Here is a 26,809-nt window from a genome sequence, read left to right on the forward strand (position 1 = left end):
TGTGCTCCCTGGAATTAAAGCAGCCTTTAGTTGGAAGGTCCCAGACAAGGTGACACTGTTAGCTCCTATTCTTCAGAGTTTTGTATCAGAACAATGTCATAAAAACATATGCCTTTGTAATACCCCACGCCCACCACTCCTTCAACTCACTGAGAATCTGCTTGTTGGGACTAACTTCTCAGGTGGCACCAAGGGAAAATATGAAAGATAATAGGGAGTCGCCAGTGGTGGGAGCAGAGAGGAGATGTGTGCTGGCTGTTTCCTTTGCTCTCTTCAAGGGAGCAAATATGCATATGGAGCCTTGCTTTTCATGGAGTGTGGGCAGCAGCTTCCTTTACGCTTCCCAGTGTGTACAGAGGACATGTCCCGGTGTGAGCCTTGCACACATTCCCGGTGCCATGGTTTGAGGTGATATAAATTCTGCCAGGCCCAGGGCTGTGATACTATTAGGCCCTGAATAATGTCTGTTGAGTGTGGATGGATGGAATGAGCTGCTTATGATTGAAATTCCAGGGAGGAGTGATTAATCACACCTCAGGGTCACTCCATCCATCCACCAGTTGATTAAGTTATTATTGAACACCTACGCTAGGACCCATGACAGTCACATCCCAGAGAGCTGTGGGGGGCTCCACGAGAAGCATGGACTGTCCCCAGCTTATAAATGGTTGTTTGCATTCCAGAAACTTACCTGTAGGTTGATGATTTCAAATGAAAACCTAACGTTCAGTCTTCAGACTAATCCAGATTTCACCTTACGTAGTAAGGAACAGGATCAATATTTCTGCAGCTGTCCTATCTCTGCATAAAGTTGTGCTCATCTAATATGCCTTCTTGAAAACAATCAACCAACAAAAATCCCCTTGTTCCCATGCATCTCCCTAGTTCCTGCCTTCTTCCTGCCTGCTTTCCACAGCCACACTTTCCTAAGCGGTGTGCGAAGTGGCAGCAACTCAGCATCACCAAATTCAGGGGGCATTTTTCATTCTGCATGATATTCATCTTCCTTAGCAGTGTCTGGCAGCCATGTCTCCATCTTTAAACATTCAGTCCCCCCGGCTTTCCTGACCCCACACCCTCTGGTTTTCCCCTGCCCTGTGTCTTTGCTGGTCTTCAGCCTACTTTTTCTATGCTGCTTTCACTACTCATTCCTTGAAGGTTGGTGACCCCAAGGACTGTGTCCTCCATCTTGTCTCACTTTTCACTCTCCCACCTGGCCAGGGTTTCATTTACCATTGATATTTCCAGAACCTTCAAATTCCTCTTCTGAGAACCAGTCCTCAACATCCAACTGCTCTGGATGTCCTATAGGGACTTTTCTTAGTCTGTTTTGTGTTGCTATCATGGAATACCTGAAGTTGGATAATTTATAAAGAAAAAAGGTTTATTTGGCTCATGGTTCATCTGGCCAAAAGGTTGGGCACCTGGTGAAAGCCTCAGGCTGCTTCCACTCATGGCAGAAGGCAAATGGAAGCAGGTGTGTGCAGAGATCACACGGCAGGAGAGGAAATGAGAGGGTTGGGAGGTACCAGGCTCTTTACAACAACCAGCTCTCATGGGGAACTATAGAGTGAGAATTCACTCATTACTGCAAGGACAGCATCGAGCCATTCATGAGGGATCCGCTCCCATGACCCAAACGCCTCCCATTAGGCCCCACTTCCCAGTACCACCACATTGAGGATCAAATTTCAACATGAGATTTGGAGAGGTCAAACATAACTATAGCACACTTCAAATGGTGGCCCATGCTGAGTTATTTTCTTTCACCCCTAAAAATGTTTTTCCTCCCAATGCTGCTGCTCATTCCAGTAAATCGTTCACACTGACGTTCAAGATTTCTAAGAGTAATGCTCATACCCTCTCATCCAATCGGTTACTAAGTTCTGTACATGGTACCTCCTAAGTATTTTTCAAATCCATCAATATGACTCCATCATATTCTGCCCCTAACTACCTATCCTGACCACCACCATCTCTTGCCTGGGACACTACAAAGAAAGGTAAGGCCAAAGGATTACCCTTCTACTTCAGCTTTGATTATTCTTCTTCAGGGCAGTCTTCCTAGAATCCCAGACCCCAAACTCTGACCATATGTTTCTTCATGCATAATATCGACGTTCTCCTTCATAACAACATGTGTTTTCTGCGCTAGCCTATAAGCTTCACGCAGGTGTCTTACTTCTGTATACCCCACCAGCACTACCACATGGGACCCAGTATATAATATATGCTGAATGAGTGAGTAAATAAACACATGTCCTGCATTTTGCTTGGGAATCACAGAAACTATCTGTCACCGCTGTAGCCTTGGCTTCTGCAGGGGCAAGTCTGTGTCATTTGCTCCAAGAATGGGGGTTATGGGGGCTAGGGGAGATGCATGAAGGACAAGATTCCTGGGATTAGTAGCAGGAATGGAGATTTGGGGAAGGAATGGAGTACAGTATGGGGACCCTGGGGGCTTGGAAAGCAGGCTGATAACTTAGGGAATTTTGAGGCACCCAGGAGGGAACTGGGAGGCACTGTGTTGGAGAAGAGGGAACTGTGGGGTGAGGAGGAAAGTTCCCAAGTAGGATCTGCCTTCCCCTCCTCTCTTGCCCTTCTCTGCTATTGCTGTGGTCACCTAGAGGGTGGGTGTAATGAGAAATGGAAATAAGAAAGGAGGGAAAGTGCTGTCTTCTGGCAGTGATGCTGTAAAGCTCCTCATCAGGCCCCCTCAGAGCACCCACTTCTGCCACTGGAGAGAGGGGAGCCCTGCTAGGGTTCTGGAGTGGGGACATCAGGAGTTGCAGAGGGTTCTTTGCAATACCTGGGGACAGGTGACTTTTCCTTCCCTTCTCATAACACTGGCCAGCCTTTTCCTGCAGCTTTTCCTTCACCCGTTGCACTGCGACAGTAGGAAACAGTCGGAGGAAGCTCCAGTGAGGCATTTTGTGTGTGTGTGTGTGTGTGTGTGTGTGTGTGTGCACATGTGTGCTTGTGCTGTTGCAACGAAAAGACCATAGACTGGTGGCTTAACAGAAATTTTTTCTCACAGTTCTGGAGGTTAAAACCTCAAGATCAGGGTGCCAGCATGACTGGTTTCTGGTGAGGGCCCTCTTCCTGATCTACAGATGGCCATCTTCTCGCTGTATCCTCACATGGCAGAGAAGAGAAGCTTGCTCCTTAGTGTCTTTCCTTATGAGGGCACTGATTCCATTCATAAGGGCTTCACTCTGATGATCTAATTACCTCCCAAAGACGCCACCTCCTAATGCCATCACAATGGGGATTAGGACTTCAATATGTGAATTTAGGGGAGGGCACAAACATTCAGTCCATAGCAGTGTGTATCCCAGCAAGGGCCAGTGTTGGCCAATCTACCTCCTTTCTCTCTGACCCTACTATGCTTATCCTTCTATTTTGCTTCTCCCTATATTCAGCCTTGGATTGTATAGTCACTTAGGTGTTTCGGATTATCTCTCCCGATCTATTGTAAGGTCTTTGCTGGGCCTCCTGCCATGTTTAACCCAGGGCATTGGTGCTCAAAGCTTGGAGAGTTGAACTGAGATTGAATTTGCACAGATTCTTCTTTGTCCATGCCCTTTGTGACCAACTGTACTCACCTGTAAGGGACCAGCCAGAGCTGGAGCTTCAGTCTGTGGATGTGCAACAGAGTGATACACTGGGGCCAGACCTACTGAACCTGGGGCCTGCTAAATTAGTGTCGAGTCAACACCATTTCTTAGTTATTGGGATGGCTGTTATGGTTTTTCATATTCAGAAATCAGCTCAATGATGGTGATAGCTATGCCTGTGTGGGAAATGACCAAAGGACCAGTTTGTTTTCTCACTCAACAACAAAATTGCACCGTGTGCCAGCTACTGTTCTAGGAATTGGGGGTAAAGTCATGAAAAAGACAAGCTGCCCTATGGAACATTCAAGTGTGGGAAATAGACAATAAGCAAGTAAACAAATGCACAGTGGGCACATTTTCAGTTAATGATGCTAAGCGGCATGGAAAAATTAAGGTAAATAAGGAGAGAGACGATACTGGATCGGCAGAGAGGGCTCATCTGAGGAGGTGTTCTTGAGTAGATTCTTGAATGATGAAGGCACTGCCATGCAAATATCTGAGGAGGAGCTCCCCAGTCAGGGGCTACAGCATGTGCGAAGCCTCTGAGGTGGGAACAGACTTGCTGGGTTTGAGGAACAACAAAGGGTCAAGTGTGGCTGGAGTGGAGTGAGCAGGGGAGCGAGTGGCAGGTTGTGGGGCCCTGGGGCACAGAGGCCAGATCATGTGGGGCCTTAGAGATCATCTGAAGGAGTTTGGATTTCCTTCTAGGAGAGTGGGAAGACATTGGAGGGTTAAACCAAAAACTGACATGATCTAATTTATGTTTCAAAAAGATCACTTTGCCTACTGGTGAAAAATAGCTTAGGGTGGGGTGAAAGTGGGGGGACCAGTTAGGAGGAGACGGGTGGCTCTGGTGGGAGGAGGCAGGGACAGGGGATGAGAGGAGGAGGAAGAAGTGACACTTCAGGGGAAAGGAGTAATTCCTTCCTCCTATGTGAGGCCTGTTCTTTGGTGTGGGAGCAGATGGTTTTCCTAGGACTCGTGGCAGTTTGTCACAGTGATTCTCAAGACTCAGAGATGGACCCAGGTGTTTCCACCATTTTGCAGTGGGATCCCTCTCTCCATGTGTGCTTGCCAGGTTTCCCCACTACCTGTAGTTTATAGGCTGTGGCTTTTGACCCCTTTGCCTGCTCACCAGTGTGAGAGTGCTGGCTGCAGCATGGTCCGGTGTTCAGCTGTCGGTCTCTCTCATCAGCCTGGGGGTGCCCAGAACATTGTCACCAGGCTCACTGAACTCATCCTGGCACCTCCAGTGCCTGCCATAGTGTTTGACACCTCATAGTAGGCTCTTGATGCGTATCTGTTAAGTGAATAAATGGAGAGTTTGCTGAGCACCTACTATGTGCTGGTCCCTGTGCGATGGAACAATTTTATGGAGAGATACCCACAAAGACACACAGAAAAACCAATGGCACAGACACCTACAGCTGCACAGTACTAACTTGAGAAGTGAGGAAAATCCTTCTTCAGGAGCATGGGCACCTTTTATTACTTAGGAGTGGTAATTACTGACACACAAAATGGTCAGACTCCCCAGAACACATGGTGTTTCTGGGGATAAAAATTATTGGAGGAAGAGGATTTTTAAAATTTGCAAGCACTGGAGAGTGAAAAGGAAGATCTATTGGTTTAATTTTCAAGAGAGTTTAATTGCTGCTTTTTAAAACTATATGGAGTATTTGAACTGAGAAGGACTGTAGGGATTGTACAGGTCAAATGCCTACTCTTACAGGTAATACTTATTATTTATAAAGTGTTACTCTGTGCCAGAAACTATTTTAAGAGCTTCACATGTATTAACTCATTTAATACTCATAACAGTTCTATGAATTAGATACTATTATTATCATTTTCATTTTGTAGATGAACAAATTGAGCCTATTGAGGTTAAATGGTTTACCGAAGTTTCTGTAGTTTCTTAATAGTCCAGGCTACAGCCCAAGTTCCTTGTTCCTTAATCTACTACTATTTTTACTAAGACACTGGCACTCAATCCCTTACTGGAAGCAAGTTACAATATTATTTTGTCTTTTCTTCAAAATATTAATTTGCTAAATCAGACTTGTGATAAAACTTGGCACAGTCCAGCTAAAAGGAATTGTTGCCAGACTTTGGACAAACACATATGCATGTGCTTGAATTCAGACAACACCCCCTCTGCCTGGGCCGGTGGGGAGGACGACACCCTCTGCCTGGGCAAGGGGGAGGGAGGGCTGTGTCCATTCGTCTTGTTCTTGCAGTTAGGGCTGTGGGTCAGGACATTCAGCAAATTGTCCATTCCCCTGTATGTGCACTCAATAAATATTAATCGATGATGATGATGATGACAGCTTGTGTTTCTTTTGCGAATGCCAGTACTTCCCATTCTCATTCAATTCACCCTCTTTTGTTTGTTAGGGCAAAATTTTTCCAACCTGCTGAGAGTAACAGGTAATTAACACCACTTAATAGCTGTTAAGTAAGGTAATCATCTGGGGTTTTGTTTCCCCTGAAAAAGTTCCTTTAGAAGTTCATGGTGCTGCTGAAGACGCAGGCTTATACCAGCTTCGCTCTGTTAAGGAGCATAGCGGTGCATGAGGTCAACTCCCTCCTCTGGAAACATCAGGCTCCTGTTGCATAAGAGGCCTGGCAGCAGAGCCTCACCTGGGAAACGCGGCTGTAGCGGGCAGTGAAAGTGGGAGGTGTGGCCCTGGGGACTTGGAACCCTCTTCTCTAAGCAGTGTTGGGCTTCCTTCCCTTCACTCTGGGCTGGGCAGGCACTGTGGGTGGGACAGGTTGGAGAGGAGGGCGGGGCTCTTAGCCGTGCTAAATTCCCAGCCAGCTCTAGGCAGGTGGGGCTGATGTCCAGGCTCATTATCGTCTGCCCCGTGCTGAGTAACTAAAGGCAGAAGATGACCTGTTTCTGCCCTTGTTCCCCTTCCTGTCACCATGCTCTTCCTTGTCAGGTAAAATCATTGTGACTATTGTCTGGAAGTCTCCCAGGTTTAAAAAGAGACTGGCAGAAAGGATTTCCAGTTGCCATGTCGTTTGCCTGGAAGATGTATAAGGGATGGCCCACGTGATGGAACGGATGTTTTCTTCCCAGGACATAAAGGAAAAAGTGACTGTCTCAAGCCCCTGAATGAAAGGATAGCTGTGAGTGTCCCTTGGGAGCAACTTTGGCCACCACATTCTGCCTTCCATAGTATAACTCATCCTTTAAATCTCCACTTGAGAGGCGGTCATCTCCAAGGGGCCCTCCTTCATTTCCTCACTCACAACAACAGTTTCTTTTCTCCTTTCCTCCTGCATGGAGTGCGTATGTACTGCCTCGGTTTGTCCTCTGGCTTCTGTGTTTGTTGTTCCTAGAACCTGTGTTACACCTGGTTATTTACATTGAGTCTCCCCAGCTGGATGGCTTTGCATTCACCACCTAGTAAGTGCTTCTAATAAATATTTGCTGAATGAGTGTGAAAATTGGGCTCTCCAGCCCCGGAACAAGGCCTGTTGAACCCTTAACCCCACTGCCCTCCTCATTCTTGGAACATTCCTTTTGGTGAGTGCATCTCCTCTCAAACAGTCTGAGTCTTTGCCTGATCACTCCCTATAGTCTGGGAATGATTTCTACTCCCGTCATCTCTGGCTCAAAGAAGAAAAGGAGTGGGAAGCTACAAGTGTTAAGAAGCTCTGAATTGCCAGCAAGTTGTAGGAGAATTTTGTCCCTTAAAAATGTGGTATTATTTGAGAGAGTGCTTTTATTCTCATCTCCTCCCTGAGTGAAATCTTAGGTAGTTCAGTAATTTAACAAGCGTGTGAGGAAACTGGCAGAGGCTTTTGAAATTCAAGTGTGTCTTGATGCTGTATGAAAACAATTATAAAAGGAAAGCTGGGAGGAGTGGGAGTGGGCAGAGCAAGGCTGGAATCCAAAGGTTTGGTCCTAAAAGGAAGCTATCACCTTACAGATCTATCAAGTGTCCATTGAGATACCAGGAGGGCCAGAGACAGGTGGAAGGAGCTTGTGAGGCTGAATGAAGAAGTGGCCTGTGGAGGGTGGAAAGAATCCAGCCAGAACTGGAGGGGGAATTCTGGAGGTAGAAGGATGCTGGAGACCTCACCTCCATCCCAGGAACATGCCAAAGCCAACCCTCCAAGACTAGAGACCACTGGCCGCAGGGCTGCAGGGCCCCAGGGAGCCTCAGGGGTGCTCTCCCACGGGGTGGTGTGTGGGAGAGCCAGGAGCCAGAGACAACTGCTCTTGACTGCAAATCCCGGTTGTCCAGACTAGAGCCCCTGAAGCAGTAGTTGGTGAGCAGGGCTCGGTGAGCACAGGACTGTAATGTGCGAGAAGACCCACAGCCTCCGGGAGGGTTGGGTGGGAGGAGGCCTCACACCAGGGGTTTTAAAGAAGAAGCATCTGCCTTTGTTGAGCCTGGTATCCATGTGTATATCTGGAGTTCCCATCTCCATCTGCCTTGTGCTCTTCAGATGGGATTGGGCATATTCCAGGTGTTATGGCCCAGTGACCCTTGTACAGTCTTCACACCTTGGCTCTATGAATCTCAGCTCAAGTGTTTAACAAAATCACCTGGAATGCTCTGAAAAATGCAGATTCTTGACCCAGAGAGTCTATCTAAAGAGTCTAGAGTGGAACCTGGAAATCTGCATTTGTAACAAGTGCCCTAGGCAATTTGGATGCTGGTGGCTGGGAGACTCTATTTTGGGAATCTGTGCTGAGGAACCACTTCTCAAACTTTAATGCACACGTAAATCACTGGGAATTTTGTTAACACTGTAGGCTTTGATTCAGTAGGTCTGGGATGGGGCCAAAATTCTGCATTTCTAACAAGCTCCTAGGAGAAACTGGATGCTGGCACAGGGACCGCACTTTGAGGAGCAGAGTTCTCAGTGACTTACATGGGACCTTGTTAGAAAGGGGGACTCTTTGGCCCCACTCAGACCCACTGCATCTGAAACTTGGGGGGGGGAGTGGGGTCAGCAATCTGGGTTTTAGCAAAAGCTCCAGGGGATTCTAAAGTATCATGAAGTTTGAGAACCACTGCTAAAAGATGGGGAAGCTTAAAGAAATGGGTGGGAGGCAGGGTGGGAGCAGCCGAGCTGTAGATCAGGGCACTAGGCCCAGTCAGTCATCTCCTGCCTTGGTTTCCTTCTCCTCCAGAAACAAAACTGAGACCCGTGAATTCCGATGGAAGAAGACTTCTTCCTCATGGTGTTGTGTGTACATGCTTTTACTCTTGGATCAAAGCAGGAGAATTTCCCCAGTCGACTGGCTGGGATCTGTAATTTATGCAGGATGGTTGGCCTGCATCCCCTGCACAGGGTACAGCTGGCAGTGAGGGCCCCAAGGAAATGACAGTGGGGCTAGAGGTGCCTGAGCCGATCAGTGTCAGTCAGGCTGGAAGCTGGTCCCCAGCGAGTAGTAAGGACAGGAAGGGTCAGGCAGCTCCCAGGGTGCTGGGAAGGGCAAGAGTGGAGCCCAGAGCAGTCCATGAAGGCAGTGTCTGGAGCATGTGTGGCCGGTTGCAGATGTGTCATGCACAGCTAAATCCCAGCAGGGGCCTCTGGGCCCTCACTCCCTGGGTAGTCAGGAGCAGTGGGCAGCAGGGGTGCTGGTTTTGACCCCCCTTCTCTCTCTGTGCCTTTTCCTCCCTGTGCTGCCTTCTCTCAGTGGAGAGGTGGAAATGAGTCCAAGTGGCTGCCAAGAAGCAACAGGAACATCCACAGTGTGGATTAAATGTGTTCAGGGAGGGTAAGCGAAGAAAGGAGAAACCAGAGGCCCCATGGGATGGAAAAGTGGGAGGCCTGGAGAGAAAGCTTTGCCTCTGGGGCTGGAAGTAGCCTATCACTCCTCTGCCCTTCATGCCCTCACTGACCACTGGGCCTCCCCAGGCCAGGAGGAAAATTACTCTGTCTTCAGGTCCTGGGTCACTCAGGCAGGCAACCTTCTCTTGCTTTCTCTAACTTATTTTCCTTCATGTTCCTGGTGCAGGCCCAGGGGGAAAATAATGTGCTACTGGTTTCCCTTGAGTAGTGGCCCAGGCCCTGGCGGTCAGTCATGAGGGTCCAATTCTGGCCATGGAAGGCCAAGATCAAAGCAATACTTGGTCCAGGCATTTAGGAGAGCTGCTAGCAGTGAAGGGTTCTGAGTCACCTCCACAGTTCCTGGTGTACATAAAATCAGTAGGTGTCATACTAATTTTATGGTGACTTTAAATTATTCTAGGACAAGACATGGTCGTTCACACCTGTAATCCCCACAATTTGGGAGGCTGAGGTAGGAGGATCACTTGAGCCCAAGAGTTGAAGACTGGCCTGGGAAACATAGACCCCATCTCTTAACAAAATAATTTTAAAAAATTTAAAATAAGATTATAATTCTAGACTAGGTGATTCTGTGTTAAGTTTCTTATGTAGCAGAGCCTTTGTCTTATGGCTTAAAAATATGTAATAAACTTTGATGCAAATTTCAGGAGGTCAAAACATTTAATATGCCAGCACCAACAAATAGGGAACACTCAAGTCGATCCAACCCAAGTCCCAGCTGGCAGAGTATTCCTACTGTATCATGCCATTTGAGGTTGGGTGCTAGTCCCTGACACAGCAGGGCCTATGGGGCTGGGTAGCCTTCATGGATGCCCAAGCTGGTACAGTCTCTCCAAAGACAACCTTCATCCAGAGTGATTAAAGAGCACATGGCCTCCTGAGAGCACAGGGACCCAGAATGTGGTTTCCTGACAGTGCTTGGAGATGCTTTTCTCATAGTCTTGTGGTTTAGCAAAATCCTAGTTTTCCAAGCATGGCATCCATGTCCGCTCCTTCCCGCTCTCCCCTCACCTAGATGTAAATTGAGCAGGGGCTGACTATGCGCTCACATGCATGATTATTCATTTGGGAACAAATGGAGAATGATCTCCATGCTGGGAATATTGACTTCGTCCTGGGCATCCCAGAGGGATCCTCTGTTTTAGGGCCAGTTTAGTATGGGCTGAGGAATCAAATAGAAGAGATATTATCTTTTTCTCCATACTCATTGGCTCCTGGGGCAAATAAACCTTAGGGCAGACACACAGAACTGGATTATTGCTGTTGAAAACAGGCAAGGACTGAGGTTTTTTATGATTTGAGAGTCAGGCTGTTGAAACAGCCCTTGGATTCTCTTCCCACTTAAGGAAGCTGGAACTTGGTTCAATCAGAGGGAGTCAGGAGACTGAATCGAAAAGTCAGGAAACCAACTTTGGTTCTGGGTCATTTCATTGACTTTAACGGTAAGAGCAACAAGTTATCCACCTGAGAATGGTCATCACCTAGTATATGATTACTAAAAATAATGACTGGCCAGGCACGGTGGCTCACACCTGTAATCCCAGCACTTTGGGAGGACAAAGCGGGCGGATCATGAGGTCAGGAGTTCAAGACCAGCCTGGTCAACATAGTGAAATCCCATCTCTACTAGAAGTACAAAACTTAGCCAGGCATGGTGGTGCATGCCTGCAGTACCAGCTACTTGGGCGGCTGAGACAAGAGAATCACTTGAACCTGGGAGGTGGAAGTTGCAGTGAGCCGAGATCATGCTACTGCACTCCAGCTTGGGTGACAGAGCAAGACTCTATCTCAGAAAAGATAATAATGATAATAATGATCACAACACAATAGTGGTGTCTTCTTTTGTTGGAGGCTTCTTCACTTTTGAGAGCACTGTCATTCATAGTACATCCTGTGTCTCTGGCTGGTAGGTATGGCATTTTACAGATGGGGAAAATAAGACTCAGCATGGGTAGCTGCTTTTCTAAATATCACACAGTTAAGTATTATGTAACTGTAGGAATTTATATAATGCTTTGAGACACTGGGCTAATATATTGAGACTTATGGGATTATAGCTGTAAAGCTTGTTGTCTGAGTCGACAGGGGCATTCAGAGATGGGTGGAGACTCTGAGTCTCACAGCTTCCACTCTCTTCAGGATAAACTCAGCACCAGGAGCTTCCCCGTGGCTTCCATAGCTGTGACTTTTAATGTGTTTGGTCCCAGGCATGCTGACACCAGCCCCACAGAAATCTTATGCCCTTGGGATGCATGAGGAGCAGACAGATCTCTAACAACAGGGGCGCTTGCTGCCTCTCCATCTTCCTCATCTTTTCCCTTCCCCTGGTCTTAGGGAATCCCTTTTCTCCACCAGGAGCATTATTCCCTTGCTTCAACTCCAAGCATCCTCTTTCTACTTCTTTTCCTTTGGGGGTAAGAACAATCTTTCCTACAACCCCTGATGCCCCTCTCCACCACAGTAGTAAAAGTAAGACAGGACTTGGCACATGATTCCACTGTTTTCATAATCTATAAAGGGTACCAATCAGCTGCAGGTCATTGATGGGATAAAACAGCAAACAAATGGATACATGAATGAATGAGAGGATGCATAACTAGAAATAAAATATTTAGAATGCAGACAAGTAAAATTCCTGCAAAAACAAGATTGAGGACAACAGCTTAGAGCTGAGCTGAGCATGGCATATACTGCTCTGTTGGATGGAGGGCACATGTGTGCAGGGATGGAAACCTGCTAGAAGGTTCTTGCACCAGCCTGGAGAGGAGGTCCAGGGACAGGATAAATAAAAAGGAAGGAACAAATGCAAGTGGCTATGAAGAAGCAAGATTTGGAAACAGACTCATATGGAGACTGATGAGAAGGAGTCAGAGATGGTATGGTTAGTAGAAGTCGGAAATTTAGGAGATAAAGTTTGCAGGAATTGGCAGGAACATGAATTTCAGCACAAAATGGTTGTGGGATATCCAGGGGGAAATGTTTGCCAGCAAATGAAAATTGACTGTTAGCATCTGGGCAGGAAGTCAGGACAGGTGGAATAAAGTTAGCATTTACACAGTCCTTACCTGATATCATTAGTGTCCTTGAATAGGGGCCCTTTGAGGTGGCCTTGTTAAGGAGCCACCCCAGGTCAGTGACTTCCATCTCTCTATGCTTTTGCTTTCATTGTTCCACTTCTAGGATGCCGACCTCCAGTTCCCACACGTGATTAGGTTTTACTCGCCCTTTCCAACCTCCCTTTGATCACAGACCTTCCATGATCCCCCCTGGTTGGAATGAATCCCACAATACTCATGTTGAGATTTAGAATTTATGACTCTAGAAAGCAGGTAATAATTTATATGACAATTCAGTAGGCTGTGGCTTGCATGAAACAGTTTCTCCATTTGTTGAGTGAAAGAATGAGATTGGCACCATTCAACAGCTTCTCTTATTAAAAAAAAAAGGGTTTTCCAAAGCTAAGGGATAACTCAGGGTCATGGGGCTGTGGTGAGTGCTTGCATCAACATCTCTGTATTTTGCTTGGAATCTTTAGGGGTGGTCTTTATATAACAGATACTCTCAGAGTTGGGAGGGAACGCCTGGTCTGACTGCCAACACAAATAAATAAGCATTATGCCTGCCTGGTGGCTATTCAGCCCCTGCCCGAGCATGTCCAGTGACAGGGAGCTGTGTCCTGCCAGCCTTGATGGCTTGTTAAGGGCTGGGTGGATGGTTGGGGGAGAATAAAGAGTGAAGAACACAACTTTGCTTTTCCCATTGATTACTCATTCTGGGGCTTGCTGACGGTGTCATATGAGATAGGTTAAATCACGCTATGGTAAAAAAACAACAACACTTACCTTTTGGCAGCTTAAAACAACACAAGTTTCTTTATTGCTTACACTCTAGCCCATCATGAGTTGCTTGGGGGCCTCTTTCCTTACTTGTGGCTTCAGGATGATGGAGTACCCACCATCTTAAATGCTTTTTGCTTTGTCAGAGGAAAAGGAAAAGAGACTCTGGAGCATTTTGTATCAGCCGTTAAGTGGTCTGGCCTTCTCTCCACATCAATTCTGCCCACAGCCCATCGGCACCCCCAACCCTCGAGACCTGGAAAATGCGACCTTACCACCTTCCAGAAGGTTGAGTGTTGGGTGTGAGTGGAGGCAGCCATAATGGCTATGGCGCAGGCCTCATGCAAATGGCCTGGCTGATTTCCATTTGGTCTAGGAGGAAGAGGTTCCCTACCTCTTTCACGTAATTGTGACAAGGAGCAGCTGGGGAAGTAGGTAAGGACCAGTGTGTGTATCAAAAGGTCACTGTCACTCCTAAAAGTCTCTGGATTAGTTGGAGGAGCCTCTTCTACTTGTAAGTAGTAGTGTTTTAGGTAGTAAGAGGTCAGTGGTCAGTGTTCTAGGTAGTAAGAGGTCATCTGGAGAAGCCACCTGAAATGGCAGAGTAAATTATTCAGTTTTTTTTTTTCCAGCCGTCCAAAAGGCTGGAGACCTCTGTGACTAGCTGGCCTCCATTAAGCAGTTTTCCTCTGCATGGAGACAGTGATGAATCCTCCCTGCTTGGAAGGTTGCAGCCTCCACAATCAATCAAGCCCCAAAGAGAGAAGAAGCGGTGGTGATTAAGAGTGGGACCTGAAATCCAAACTGTAATCAGTCAGAGATTTGTCATTGGAGTTGGAGATGGAGATGGAGAAATAATGGATGATTCAAGGCCCATGGTGGCTGTCTCTAAACGTGTTAATTACCTCAGCTTAAGTGGCTGAAACCGATGATTAGAAACTGTGGAGATGTGCACAGCAGAACTCACAGCCACTGCCTCCTGGGGCTGGTGCACCCAGCTCTGAGAAAGTGGGCTTTCTCTTTGAATGGGAGGGAGTAGGGTGATGCCTTGGCTGGGGGTAGATAGGGTTGGTTAGCACAGCTCTGAGGTCCCTATACACTAGGGACATGGCGTGCCCCCTCCTGCCAGGTGGTTGAGATTCACAGGGGCTGGCTGTACCCAGTTCACCCACCAAGGGTCACCACCTCCGGAATGATGGCTCCTTTGTTCTGATTCCTCAGGTGACTGCCTGGGAAGTCTAAGGTGAGGGTTAATGCAATTCATCTGCACTGGACTTTGAGACTAAAGAAGGTGCCCCATAGTTACAAAATGTCTTACGCGTGTGCTGTGCATGTCTTTATTTTTAATGTGTGCGTATGTGTTTCTCCCTCTGCGTCTGCCATCTGGGGTAGTTAGCTCATCTAACTAAATTGAGAGACCAAAGTCATGGTCCATACCCAGATGGGATGGTTTGAGGGAGTTTGTTCTCCACCCAAAGACATCTTAGTTTGTAACCACAGGCTGCATATCTAATGCCAGCCAACCATGTTGTAAACATGTGCACTTGGTCAGTTCAGTGCACTTTACCAAATATTTGTTAGGTCTCTCCTAACTGCTGTGCATTGCACAAAGGCACTTTGTAAATGGAAATGAGAAAAGAATAGACGTTGGCTAAGATGGCTTGCAGAATGCTGGACAGAGGAGTCTATCTGTATTGGGAGGTGGGAAGAGGATGATGACTCCACAATGGATAAATTAGGAAAGTACCCCTGGGAGGGGGTCAGAAAACATGCTGTGGGGCCCAGAGGTACAGGGAAGGGTGGAGGAACAAGGGAGGGTGGGCAGAACTCCCAAAAGAAAGTGGCATTTGAGGCCAGGCACGGTAGCTCATGCCTGTAATCCCAGCACTTTGGGAGACCGAGGTGGGCAGATCACCGGAGGTCAGGAGTTCAAGACCAATCTAGCCAACATGGTGAAAGCCCATTTCTACTGAAAAATACAAAAATTAGCTGGGCGTGGTGGCAGACACCTGTAATCCTAGCTACTCGGTAGGCTGAGGCAGGAGAATTGCTTGAACCCAGGAGGCGGAGGTTAGAGTGAGCCGAGATCACATCACTGTACTCCAGCCTGGGTGACAGAGTAAGACTATGTCTCAAAAAAAAAAAAAAAAGAAAGAAAGAAAGTAAGTGGCGTTTGAGATGGGCCTTGCAGGATAGTTCAAAAGATTTTGATAGGAAGACCAAAGCATTCATGATAGCATAAGCAATACAAAGTATATTTATATATTATATAAATAAATATATTTAGTAATATATATCTATATCTCCCTACATAACTGGGTAAAATGGTGCATTTATATATGTAGCCTTCCCTACTGCTGGTCTAGGTGCCAAATTTCTTACAGTTACCCTTTAGCTTACAACTTTGATTTCTGATAAAATGTAAGCACCCTTGGGAGCAGCTTTTCAATGATTTTAAGCTCCTTTTACCCATTTATACCTGTGTGGCTGGGTTGGAGGTGGAAAAGCTTAGTCTTCCTGCTGGTTGCTTCCCACCATCAGGCCTTTCTTGGTCAGGATCAGTTTCTTCCCTCTTCCCGCAGAGGCTACACTGTCCCTCTTTGTCATTGCTAATTGTTCTTTTTCTTGTGTTCCTCTTGCCCCATCCACCATCAGGCAAAACGCCACTGTCTCCTGAGGCTGGCCATTTTTCCTGACCCTCCTATATCTGTGATAAATGTACATATTCACTTTAGGTTTGTGAGTTACTATAGGAGGATACACAGGGGCCAGAAAAGTAAGAGCAGGGCAATTATGAATTCATTAGAAACCCTTGCAGTATTTCTTCTAGTGGTCCTGCCTTGGGTCAGATGAGACATGGACTGGACCAGCTCTTCCAGTCTTCTCAGTGACCATCCATGGGTGACCCCTAGGAGCAAGCACGGTATTCTATTAATAGCAAGTAGTGCACTGAGGGCTTGTGTCATTTGGGTTTGGGTATAATAAAAAGAGGAGTGCCATAAAAAGAAGAACTTACCAGAAATGGATCTGTGTTGGGGCAGTGGCTCTATGTTGCTCCAGGGAGGGCCTTTGTATCAACTGCCTGTGAGAGGCAGTGTCCGGGCAGAAGTCAGCTGCCATAGAAGCAGGAGTGGTGTTTTCCTCCTCTAACTCAGGGCTGTGTCTCTGCTCCCTCTTCAGCTGGTACTGCCAGAATACTCCATCCATAGCCTCTTCTGCATCATGTTCCTGTGTGCGCAAGAGTGGCTCACGCTGGGGCTGAATGTCCCTCTACTCTTCTATCACTTCTGGAGGTAAGTCGGACTGGGACTGGTCTATCCTTTGTCTTTTCTGCCAGGGCAGCCTGCTCTCCAGTGATGATGTCCCCCAAATAGACAGCTTCTAGTGCCTTCCAATCATCCCTTCCTTTCTGGGTCTCTGTCTTTAAAGCCCGTTCCCAAAGTGCTCTCAGGCAGCAGGTCCAGTAAGAGAAGGCCCTTTTTGTTGGTTTCATTAACCACAACCCCATCCCTTGTAGGTCAGTGTTAAAAGCATCTATAGTAGCATTCACAACAGCCAAAGAGTGGAACCAACCCGAATGCCCATCAACTGATAAATGGAGAAACAAAATATGGTATATCCATACAATGGAATATTATTTGCCAATAAAAAGAAATGAAGTACTGATATATGCTACAACATGGAGCCCTAAAGAAAGGATCAATGAAAAAAGCCAGACACAAAAGGCCACACATTTCATGATTCTATTTATATGAAATGTCCAGGATAGGCAAATCTATAGAGACAGAAAGTAAATTCATGGCTGCCAGGGACTGGGAGGGAATGAGATAGGGAATGACTGCTAGTGGGTCAAAGGTTTTCTTTTTAGGGTGATGAAAATGTTCTGAAATTAGATAGTCATGATGGTTGCACAACTCTATGAATATACTAAAAACCACTGAATTGTACAATTGTACACTTTAAAAGGGTGACTTTTATGGTATGTAAATTATATCTTAATAAAAAAAAAAAGCACCTACCAGATGGGCTGGATTTTCTGGGACAGTTATAATTTCATATGTTCTATTCCCTTCTAAGACCATGCGTCAGATAATGTGATTTTTGGCTTTTTGTAAAATAGAGTCACCATATGGACATAGGAGGCAGAGGTGGAGGAATATCAAAATAGTAGAGAAGGTATTTGTGCAGATAAGTTGCCTGCCCTTGACCCTTTGCTGCCAGAGCATTGGACCCCAAATTGTTTTATCATTGTTATTCTACCATAAAATCTGGCTTGAATTTAGCCACACCTAAGACATGCACTCCTTCATTTAGAAAACATACAGAATACATTCTACACACCAGACATTTTGAGGGATTTCACGTTAAGTGTAAAGCAAAACCTTTACCCTTAAGGAACGTACATCCTAGTGGTAGAGGGGAATATGTTCTTAACAGACATGTGAGGAATACAGGTAGGAGCATAGAGAAAGAAGCACTTAAATAGACTCAAGAGTGACTTTGGAAAAGCATATTCCATAGAGAGGGACCAGCATGTATAAAGGCCCAGAGTTAAGAGAGCACTTGGTGTGTTTGGGAAATAGTAGTTGTTCAGTGAGGTTGGATGTAGGGTTCTTCAAGGGGAATAAGAAGAGACAGGTTGGCAGACAGCTGAGAGTATGATATGGAGGGCCTGAAATGATTTTATGGGGAAGGTGCAATTAATTTATTCTGTAGCTAATGGAAAATGATCAGAAACTTTAGAAGAAGACAATGGCATTACCTGATCTGATTTTTAGGAAGGTGGCCTGGGAAGTAGTGTGAAGGATGGGTTAGAGGGTGAAATATTGAGTTTGAAATCCAGCTGGGGGGTTATGGTGGGAACTCCAGGTGGAGAGATGAGAGAGCCTTGACCCAGGTAGTGGGAGTCAGAATGGTGAGAGAACAGAAGAACCCGTGGAAGTGAACTGGACAGGCCTTGGCCCATAATTGGGTGCAGGTGAGGGAGAGGATGCCTCTAGGCTGGGTGGCCGGGAGGTTGATGGTGCCATTGACCAGGGCCAGTAGGGTAGAAGAAATCTCAGGTTTAGGGAGGAAGGAAAAAGATTCAGTCACATTGAGAAGCCTTACTTTAAGTAAAGGCAATCTGCTATCATCTGAATTAGAGAGAAGTCAAATAGAAGATCCAGGATTCACAACAACCAAGTGAGCTGGGTTTCATTTTCTGTGTTTGACACATGGGGACACAGAGACTCACAAAGGTTAAGTCAGCTGTCTAGCGTTGCTCAGCTTGCTCAGCTTGGACGTGGCAGGGCTGAGGTTATGCCCCACCTCTGTACGAATCCCAGTCCGAGTCCCTGCTGCCTGACACACTGTCCCAGGGGCTGGCGCTTCTCCCCAGGAAAGGAGTTTGTCCCAAGGTCCTTCAAGTAGGGGGCTGTCAAGGCAGGGTGTCAGAAATGTGATTGACAAAACATCGATCAGGGCACTGCTTGTGGGGCTAGCACTTGTCCAAAAGGGAGGAAAAGGTGAGGCAGCCAGTGTCCATAGACTTGGAAAGTTCATCTCTATGGAGGAAGGGAGGGGCTATAATCTCCTTGCCAGTAGGCACTTTGTCTTACCTTTTTTTTTGAATCCCTGACAGGATCTAGTCTAGTTCCTGGCAATTAGTAAGTTCTCAGAACATGAAAGAAAAAAAGAATGAGGAGGAGAGGAGTCCTTTAAAAATCAAAGGCCTTGTACACCCTTTATCCCCCTTTCCATTCCCCCTCCTTTCCAAAAGGTCCAGATCAGTGACATTTCTCATACAGAGAAAGTCCCCTCCTGCTCTGGCTCTTAGTTTGCGTAAAGGAAATAGGACTGTCTGCTGTTGACTCAGTACCTGTTCTTCCCAGGTTATTTGCATGCATCGCCTCACATAATCGCCCCACAACAGCCCTGTGCGGAGGGCAATTCCGTCCCCATTTCACAGATGAGAAAGTAGAGGCTCAGCTGGATTAATGAGTGACCCAAGGAAAGTCAGTGTGGTGACAAGTGACTGGCAGGGCCTTTGCTCTTTCCACGGAGCCATATGGCCACCCTGCCCTTCTGCCTCCACTTAATGAGGTCACCTGGGAATAAAACTACAGTGACAGCAAATAGCTTTTGAGATCGCTCCCAGGAAGAGGAGAGGTGAGTGGCCTGTAGGGCTGTGAGCTGGCAGTTGTCATCGAATCTGGCTTGTGATTTCTTTTCAGCACAGTGTCAGTGACAGATAACGTCAGTGCAATTCTCTGAAGGGGAAGGAGGAGGGAGCAGAGATGCTGGATCTGCGAGTTGCTACATTGCAGGATGTTCTTCAAAGCCAGTGTGATTAATCTCCCGGTTGGAGCCCTCTCCCCACTTGGAGCCCTCTCCCCAGGCCCATGCTCACCATTGAGGACCACTATCTGTCCAGAGCCCAGGGAAGCCATTTATTTGCACTCCTGGCCTCTGGGTGTCTTTACCAGAATGACTGAAGAAGGAACTCGCTGAGAGATTCCAGCTGCACTTTGTTCTTGGGCTGGGCAGGAGGCTGTGGCCAGGTCCCTGGGGGCAGTGTCCTGGGGGCAGTGACCACTTTCCAAGGGACTCAGGAGGCTCAGACTCCTGCCCCAGGTCTCACCAAGCCTGATGGCTTCCCTCCTCAGGGGCTGTGGCCAGGTGAGCCTTGGGAATATGGTATTTTGGACTCCCCTCCTCAGGGGCTGTGGCCAGGTGAGCCTGGGGAATGTAGTATTTTGGGCTCCCCTCCTCAGGGCCTGTGGCCAGGTGAGCCTTTGGACTGTAGTATTTTGAAGTAGACACAGTTCATGTTAGCTGCTCCCCCTCCTCCTCTTTCCCACCCACGTTCTTTCGCTCACCCAGCTGCCGTCCGGGGCCCGCTCTCTCCCGACAGATGGCTGATGTTCTTTTTTAGTTCTAGGTCCCACTATCAAGAAGGAAAGCACCTGTAAACTGCTCTACACTCAAGTGGGAATGGGATGTCCTGAAGTACTCAGGATTTTCAATAAGGGTCTGTGTAAAGTAGTTTTTAGGGTAGAATGGAGGTACGGTGGCACCCCAGCAGTGGCAGTAGAGCCCCGTACCTCTGCCTACACCTGTCCTGAGAGGTGGCTCTTCCTCAGACTCCCAGGCAATGCCAGGTGACACATTTCCCCTTCTGTTTGAGCAGCTTTGTGTATGGGTGAAATTGCCATGATGCCAGTGGGTCGGAGTATTTGGGGATTTACTACCTGCTGGAAGATAGTGGCTGAGCCACTCTTCAGCGGTGCTTGAGCTGTGATTTGGGCAGAAGGCAGGCAATTGCTTGGCAGGGATTGCTCGACAGAAGCCCTGCATCAGAAGGGCTTGCCCAGGTGATGCCAGAAGTACCAGGACCTCAGAGACAATGATGTCCTCTCTCCCTGCAGGTATTTCCACTGTCCGGCAGATAGCTCAGAACTAGCCTACGACCCACCAGTGGTCATGAATGCCGACACTTTGAGTTACTGTCAGAAGGAGGCCTGGTGTAAGCTGGCCTTCTATCTCCTCTCCTTCTTCTACTACCTTTACTGGTGAGTATCTGCCCCTCCTGGTGGTTTTGACTCCTGCAGCAAAAGGAAGAGAATTTCAGGCTGGCCTCTGGGAGGCAGCCTTTGGGAGATGGCCTGCAAGGGTGGGAGTCAAGGCCAGTTGGGTGTGGCCCTAGCTGTCTAACTCTGGCTCAGGAGCAAGGGCTTCTGTGTAGACAAGGAAAGGGGCAGGAGATCCTGCAGGAGGCCTTGCCTGCTGATGGGCACATCCTTAGGGCCATGCAGTGAAAACACCCTCTCAACATCCCTTTGGAGGTAACTGGTGAAGTGCAGTTGGCTACTCCTTCTTCCCTATAGGGCTTCCTGCCTCTCACAACTCTGCAGCTCAGCCCACCAGGTTGCCTGTGGCCCCGGGGCGCAGGCTCATCCTCACTGTCCCTTGCCCCGTGGCCTGTTTGCAAGGATTCTTGGGAACCATAACAGAGGCTCCAAATTCCCTGCCCCAGTCCCACAGTGGCTGTCGTGGTTCATAAAGTGGCATTTTGGGTCACTAAATGCTTCATTTACCGTTTTCCCAATATTACATCACACCATTCTAATTAAGAAAAACCTGCTGACTTTGCAATCCTGTTTCAGGAATCTCCCCTCTTTGCACCTCTCCGCTCAGAACATCCTAACTCAGCAGATAGTTATAAACAGACTATCTTGTGGTTTGACACACCAGAGTGCCTTTTCTGCGAATGTCTCCTCCTCCTTCCTGCTCCTCTTTGGCTCATCTCTGGGGACTCTCACCTGCCACTTGTGATTCCATTGTTACCTGTGGCAGGGCCATGGTGATCTCCAAACCTCCCAGTGATGTCTCCAAAAGGGCATGGTTGACAGCAGCCAGGTGAAGAGGAGGAGAGGTTGGGATGTTAGGCTCCACGCCACACCTAGGTTTGGATTGGGCTGTGGCAGGGCAGAATGTGGCTGCATTTGTCCAGCATTTTTTATTTATTTTTAAATTTTTATTTAAAGATGGGGTCTCACTGTTTTGCCCAGGCTGTAGTGCAGTGGTGCCATCACTGCTCACTGCAGCCTTGAACTCCTGGGCTCAAGCGATTCTCCCACCTTAACCTTCTGAGTAGCTGGGACTACAGGTGTGTCACCATGCCCAGCTAATTTTTTTTTTTTTAAATTTTTTGTAGAGATGGGGTTTCACTGTGTTACCCAGGCAGGTCTTGAACTCTTCGGCCAAGTGACCCTTCTCCCTCAGCCTCCCAAAGTTCTGATATTTAAAAATGAGCTTTGTACGTATTGCTCAACTTATGAGATAAATACTATCCTTACTCGCATATGAAAAATGAACTGAATCTGAGAAGTTAATGTTCCTGAATTCACAGCTAATAGTGTCACAGCTGTAAGTAGTATATCTTGAGTCCGATTTCAAAGACTGAACTCCTTTTTCCTTTTCCTTTTTTTTTTTTGAGGGTATCACTCTGTCTCCCAGGCTGGAATACAATGGCAGGATCATAGCTTGCTGCAGCCTCAAACTCCAGGCTCAAGGGATCCTCCTGCCTTAGCCTCCTGAGTAGCTGGAATTATAGGCACGTACCACCATGCTCGGCTAATTTTTGTATTTTTCTGTAGAGACAGGGTTTTGCCATGTTGCCCAGGCTGGTCTTGAACTCCTGGGCTCATGTGTTCCATCTGCCTTGGCCTCCCAAAGTGCTGAGATTACAGGCGTGAGCCACTATGCCCAGTAGCTGTTAACTGCTGGCTATCTTAGAAAACCTCTAGAAAAGTCTTTATCAAAGTGAGAGGTAAGGAAGGGAGGAAGGTGTGCTTTTTAAAAATACAGATTCCTGGGCTTATAGCTACCTATTCAGACTTTCCAGGGCTGGGCTCTGTATTTTAAACAAGCTCTCTGGACAATCCTGATGCACACCTTGGTGGCTCTGGAGCATTCTACTTGATTCTGCCTTCCCTTTACATCCCCTGTGTCTGCAGACTCTGTGGGGGGCTCTGGAATGTTTACTACTCCAGCTTGCAGGGAGCCTGACAGTCTTTGAAGCTTCTGGAGATTTCCACGGTGCCCAGTGGGTTGACCTAAGTCTTTCTGACTCCAAATCTGAACTATTTAACAACCAAAGGCTTGTCAGATGGGTTCCTGTCTTGGGAAACATACAGAGCGTGGACAAAGCCGTTGTGGGCTTAGGGACTTGATACCTCGGAGGTTAGGTTTCTTCCCTGCAGTGTGCTCAACCCTGCTTTCTTTGTGGAGTCACAGACTTCCCCTTCTGCAGAGTCATGGGCTGAGTGGCCTGTCCCCAGAGACAGCACTGTCTCTCCTGTAAGCCAACAGAATGAGACCAGTGTTTTAATTAGCTCCTGCCCCTTTAGCCTGGGATCCACCTCAGTGTGGATGAAGACAGAGGCAAGATATTTCCCTCATTTCAGTTTTGTCGCAGCAGATGCTGGAGCCGAGGCGTCGCCAGGAAGAAGGCATATGAATTCACAGGGAGGGAAGCTGCTATGCGTGCTCCGCTGTGGGGGGTGGGAGGGGGCGGGGTGGGGAGGGCTCGGCAGCTCCTCTCGGTTGGATGGGTGTGATCGTTCTGTAACTGAGTGTGTTCCAGACAGTCTGTTTGTCCTCTAGTTCATTACTTCAATTTGGCCCTGCCTTCATGATACATGTATTAATCACTTTGTTTCTCAAACAAAATTGGAAACAGTTCCTGCAGCCTCACTGGGACCCTGGGTGGCCCCCACGGTCTCCTGCATTCTTTGTTGAATCTGGCCCCTTCATGCTCTTTGGGGCTCCTTAAAAGACTCTGTTTCTCCCACCTTAGGAGCTGCCAGCCCCTCAGATCCAGAGCTGGTGGAGAGCACAGGAGCGCCAGCACAGGCCACCATGGGAGGGAGAGAAGGGGACCCATGTGTATGCAGAGAACTGAGCTCAGGGCTAGAGACCCACACAGCAGCGGGGAAGACGGGGTGGGTGGTTTATGGTTTTGGCTTCCTGAGGAGCTCCTGAGGACCTTGGAGAGGTTAAGAAATGCGTCTCAGGTCCCCGCTAATAATTAGCGACATCTGGCTTCAGAGCCTGTGCTCTTTCTTCTATCCTGTTTGGATCACGTGGCACCCATCACCCCACTTCACAGTTTGCCTTGTGGACCAGGTGATAATTTGAGGTTGTGTTAGAAGGGGACTAGCTAACACAGATACTAATACTACCTGGTGAGCCCAGTATGAACAGTATCCTAAAGTACTGGGCAATACTTTAGGTGACCTGAAGTAGTAAGACCACCCTCCTGCACGGTTATTCTGGATCATGCCTGTCCCTCCTCAGGTTTATTTCTCTCCATCTATGTTATTTATGGTTTACTTGTTCCTTGACACCAGAGACCATGTTGGTTTTAAATGGAAGAATGAATGAAAGTGAGTAAATAAAGATATCCACATGAGGCTTAGTACTGTCGTGCAAAAAGCATTGGCTTTGGAGTTAGGATGTGGCTTCTCCCCCTTCTGTCACTCCTCATCTGGCCTTCAGCTTCCCCAGGTAGAGTAAGTCCCTCTTGCTCCAGATCTGACCAGTGGTTCTCTGTGCACATGAGATGTGTGAGGTTCCTGAAGATGGAACTTCAGCTACTCAGAAGAGCTCATTGGGCCTCCACAGCTGCATAGGGTTAGAAGTAAAACTTTTTCACTTCTTTTCATTTCTTTTACTTCTTAGATGAATCTTTCTTCTCACTATAATGTGAAAAGGTAGTGGGTTTATTTTTCTGCCAAATAAAGAGGTATATTTTGATGCAGATCGTTCCTCAGCCTTGCAAACTTAACCTGAAGTCCTTACTAAGAGCACAGGGATACATGTCCCCTTCACCCCCACTCTTAGTAGTATTGGGGCAATACTTTAGGTCACACGCTTTTAATGCATGTTTAATTCCTGGAGTCCATTAAAAATAGGAGGGCCAGGGAGTTACCCAATCAAGAGTTGACTGAGTTCTGGTGCCCAGAGGGCTTATGTTCCCATGCAGGCCTTTGCAATAACGATGATGATCTTTTTCCCAGCACTAGCGTATTATCCAGCATCATCTGGGAGCCCCTGGACACAGCCATCATGCAAGCACATGGCAGCTGCTGGCATAAAGAATCCACTGCACCCCCAGACCTGCCCTGCAATTGCACGAAAAGGAAAACAACCATAATAATCATCCTGATGAGAATAATAATAGGCACTTAGAGCAATCACGTCTTTTATCCAAGGGATACAATATGCTCTCCCCAAAAATGTTTATTCCAGCGTTGTGGGAAGTAGAAGGGGCACAGTAGTGCAGTCGGCGAGATGCTATAGTGACAGGAATGAGGGAGAAGCCAAGGAGTCTGGCCTCTGGAAGGTTCTCTCCTGAGGGGCAGCCCGAGTCCTCTGTGGGCTTCCACTAACACCTTCTTTTCCTTTTCTTTTTGCGTTCAGCATGATCTACACTTTAGTGAGCTCTTAACGCAAAGACCATGCACGTCATCAGAGACTGAGATGGGAGAGACCTCAGATGGAGAGATGCATTTCTGCTGGTGACTGGAGGAGGGACCAGAATGGGGATATGTGAGAAATAGACCCGGCAGGCAGTCTGACTGAATGTGAGCTGGGATCACGCAGCCAGCCGGGAGCCAAGTTAACCCTGCGTGTCTGTTGTCGCCCTGTGTGTCAATCTTTGGCATTCGAATTCCACATACAGGGTCCTAGAGCCCTTCTGAGCATCAGTGGTGTGGGGGAGTAGGTGACAAAACACTAGACCTCTCCTGAGAGAGAATTGCTGCTTCCTGAATCCACTTCATTGAACAGCACCTTGCAAGTTCACACTGAGTTCCTGGGCCATGGGAGCGGAGGCTGGAAGGCTGCAAGGTGCTTGCTAAGGAACAGAATGACCCAGAGTCAAGGCCAAGTCTGCAGGGACCTGTTGAAAGCCTCGAGAATGCCTTGGCTGCCCAAGACTCTTGTTGCCTTTCTTCCAAGCTGTGGCCACAGCCTTTTTCTCAAATGGGAGGGCCTGGAGGGTGTGTGGGTTTTGCCTTCAGCTGTAACCAGCCTTGAGCTCGCGGGGCTGTTTTCAGCTGAGGAGGGGTGAATATAGGAAAAATGGATTTTTGAAACGTTTGCAACATGTTCAAGGTGTTAGTTCTCCACCACACAAGTTGTATTCTTCTTTTGCCACCTCAAACCATCTGAGTCATTTAATGCAAATCAATTGGTCAATGCTAGTCAAAGCTATGTTCTTACAAAAACCCCAGACAGCTCAGAGCTCAGAAAATCCTGTGGAGTGGCTGCTCTGTACCATGGGCATCCGGCAGCCAGGAAGTGAGACAACATAATTATAACTTCGTTTTATGATGCTGCATCATTTGTACTGTTTAGGTCGACATGAGGACATCATCTTATTTAGAATTTTCCATTTGGCAATCTCTTTTGGGTGGGAGTTGTGCTGGGGGTTGTAAATAATGACAAGGCTGAGATTTTTATGATGTTTAAATTGGGCACAATGATTTTGACCTTATTCCCCAAACTTCTTTTCTACTGTTTAACATACACAGGCTATTTATACACATCCCCATCTCCCATCTGAAACCTGTGACTCAGGTTTATGAATGGTGTTTGTGTAGCAACACATTGTGTGCTATGTTTATTAAAATGCAGCGACAACTTGAGTGTCTCACTTAACTGGCTCTCTCATTTCAACCATTACAGGCTGGATTTGTCTACATATGGTTGGAAAACTGATAGGAGGAAAAGGCAAATTTTCAAAAAGGCATCGTGCTGCTAAAAATTCTATGGAAAAGAAAATGCAGACTTTTACTCCGAGGTTTATGGTGTAAAACTGGAGAATTTGAGGTAATGATTTTGGGAGAAGGCTTCCTCTTGGCCAATATCTGCAGATTACCGACCAGGTAACTGTTGTTAGGGATAGAGTTACCTTTGGGGCTGCTTGGACCTGGCTTTGGCTTCATTCCTGAGGCGACTAGTGACCCTCATCCAGAGAGGCAAGCA

General features: G+C 47.3%; 1 protein-coding gene across 1 annotated transcript in view; it reads left to right on the top strand.

Annotated features, from left to right (window-relative positions):
* CNIH3 (cornichon family AMPA receptor auxiliary protein 3) overlaps positions 1–26,464 on the top strand; it is a 139,421-nt gene extending 112,957 nt beyond the window's left edge. The window contains exons 4-6 of the mRNA XM_011929505.1: positions 16,454–16,566; positions 20,683–20,826; positions 25,241–26,464. Of these exons, the coding sequence (XP_011784895.1) occupies positions 16,454–16,566; positions 20,683–20,826; positions 25,241–25,268 (285 nt within the window). The 3' untranslated portion in view covers positions 25,269–26,464. The remainder of the gene's footprint in view (positions 1–16,453; positions 16,567–20,682; positions 20,827–25,240) is intronic.
* The last annotated feature ends 345 nt before the right edge of the window (positions 26,465–26,809 follow it).

Source organism: Colobus angolensis, unplaced genomic scaffold (genome assembly GCF_000951035.1).
Source record: "Colobus angolensis palliatus isolate OR3802 unplaced genomic scaffold, Cang.pa_1.0 Scaffold81, whole genome shotgun sequence".
Classification (NCBI taxonomy): Eukaryota; Metazoa; Chordata; class Mammalia; order Primates; family Cercopithecidae; genus Colobus; species Colobus angolensis.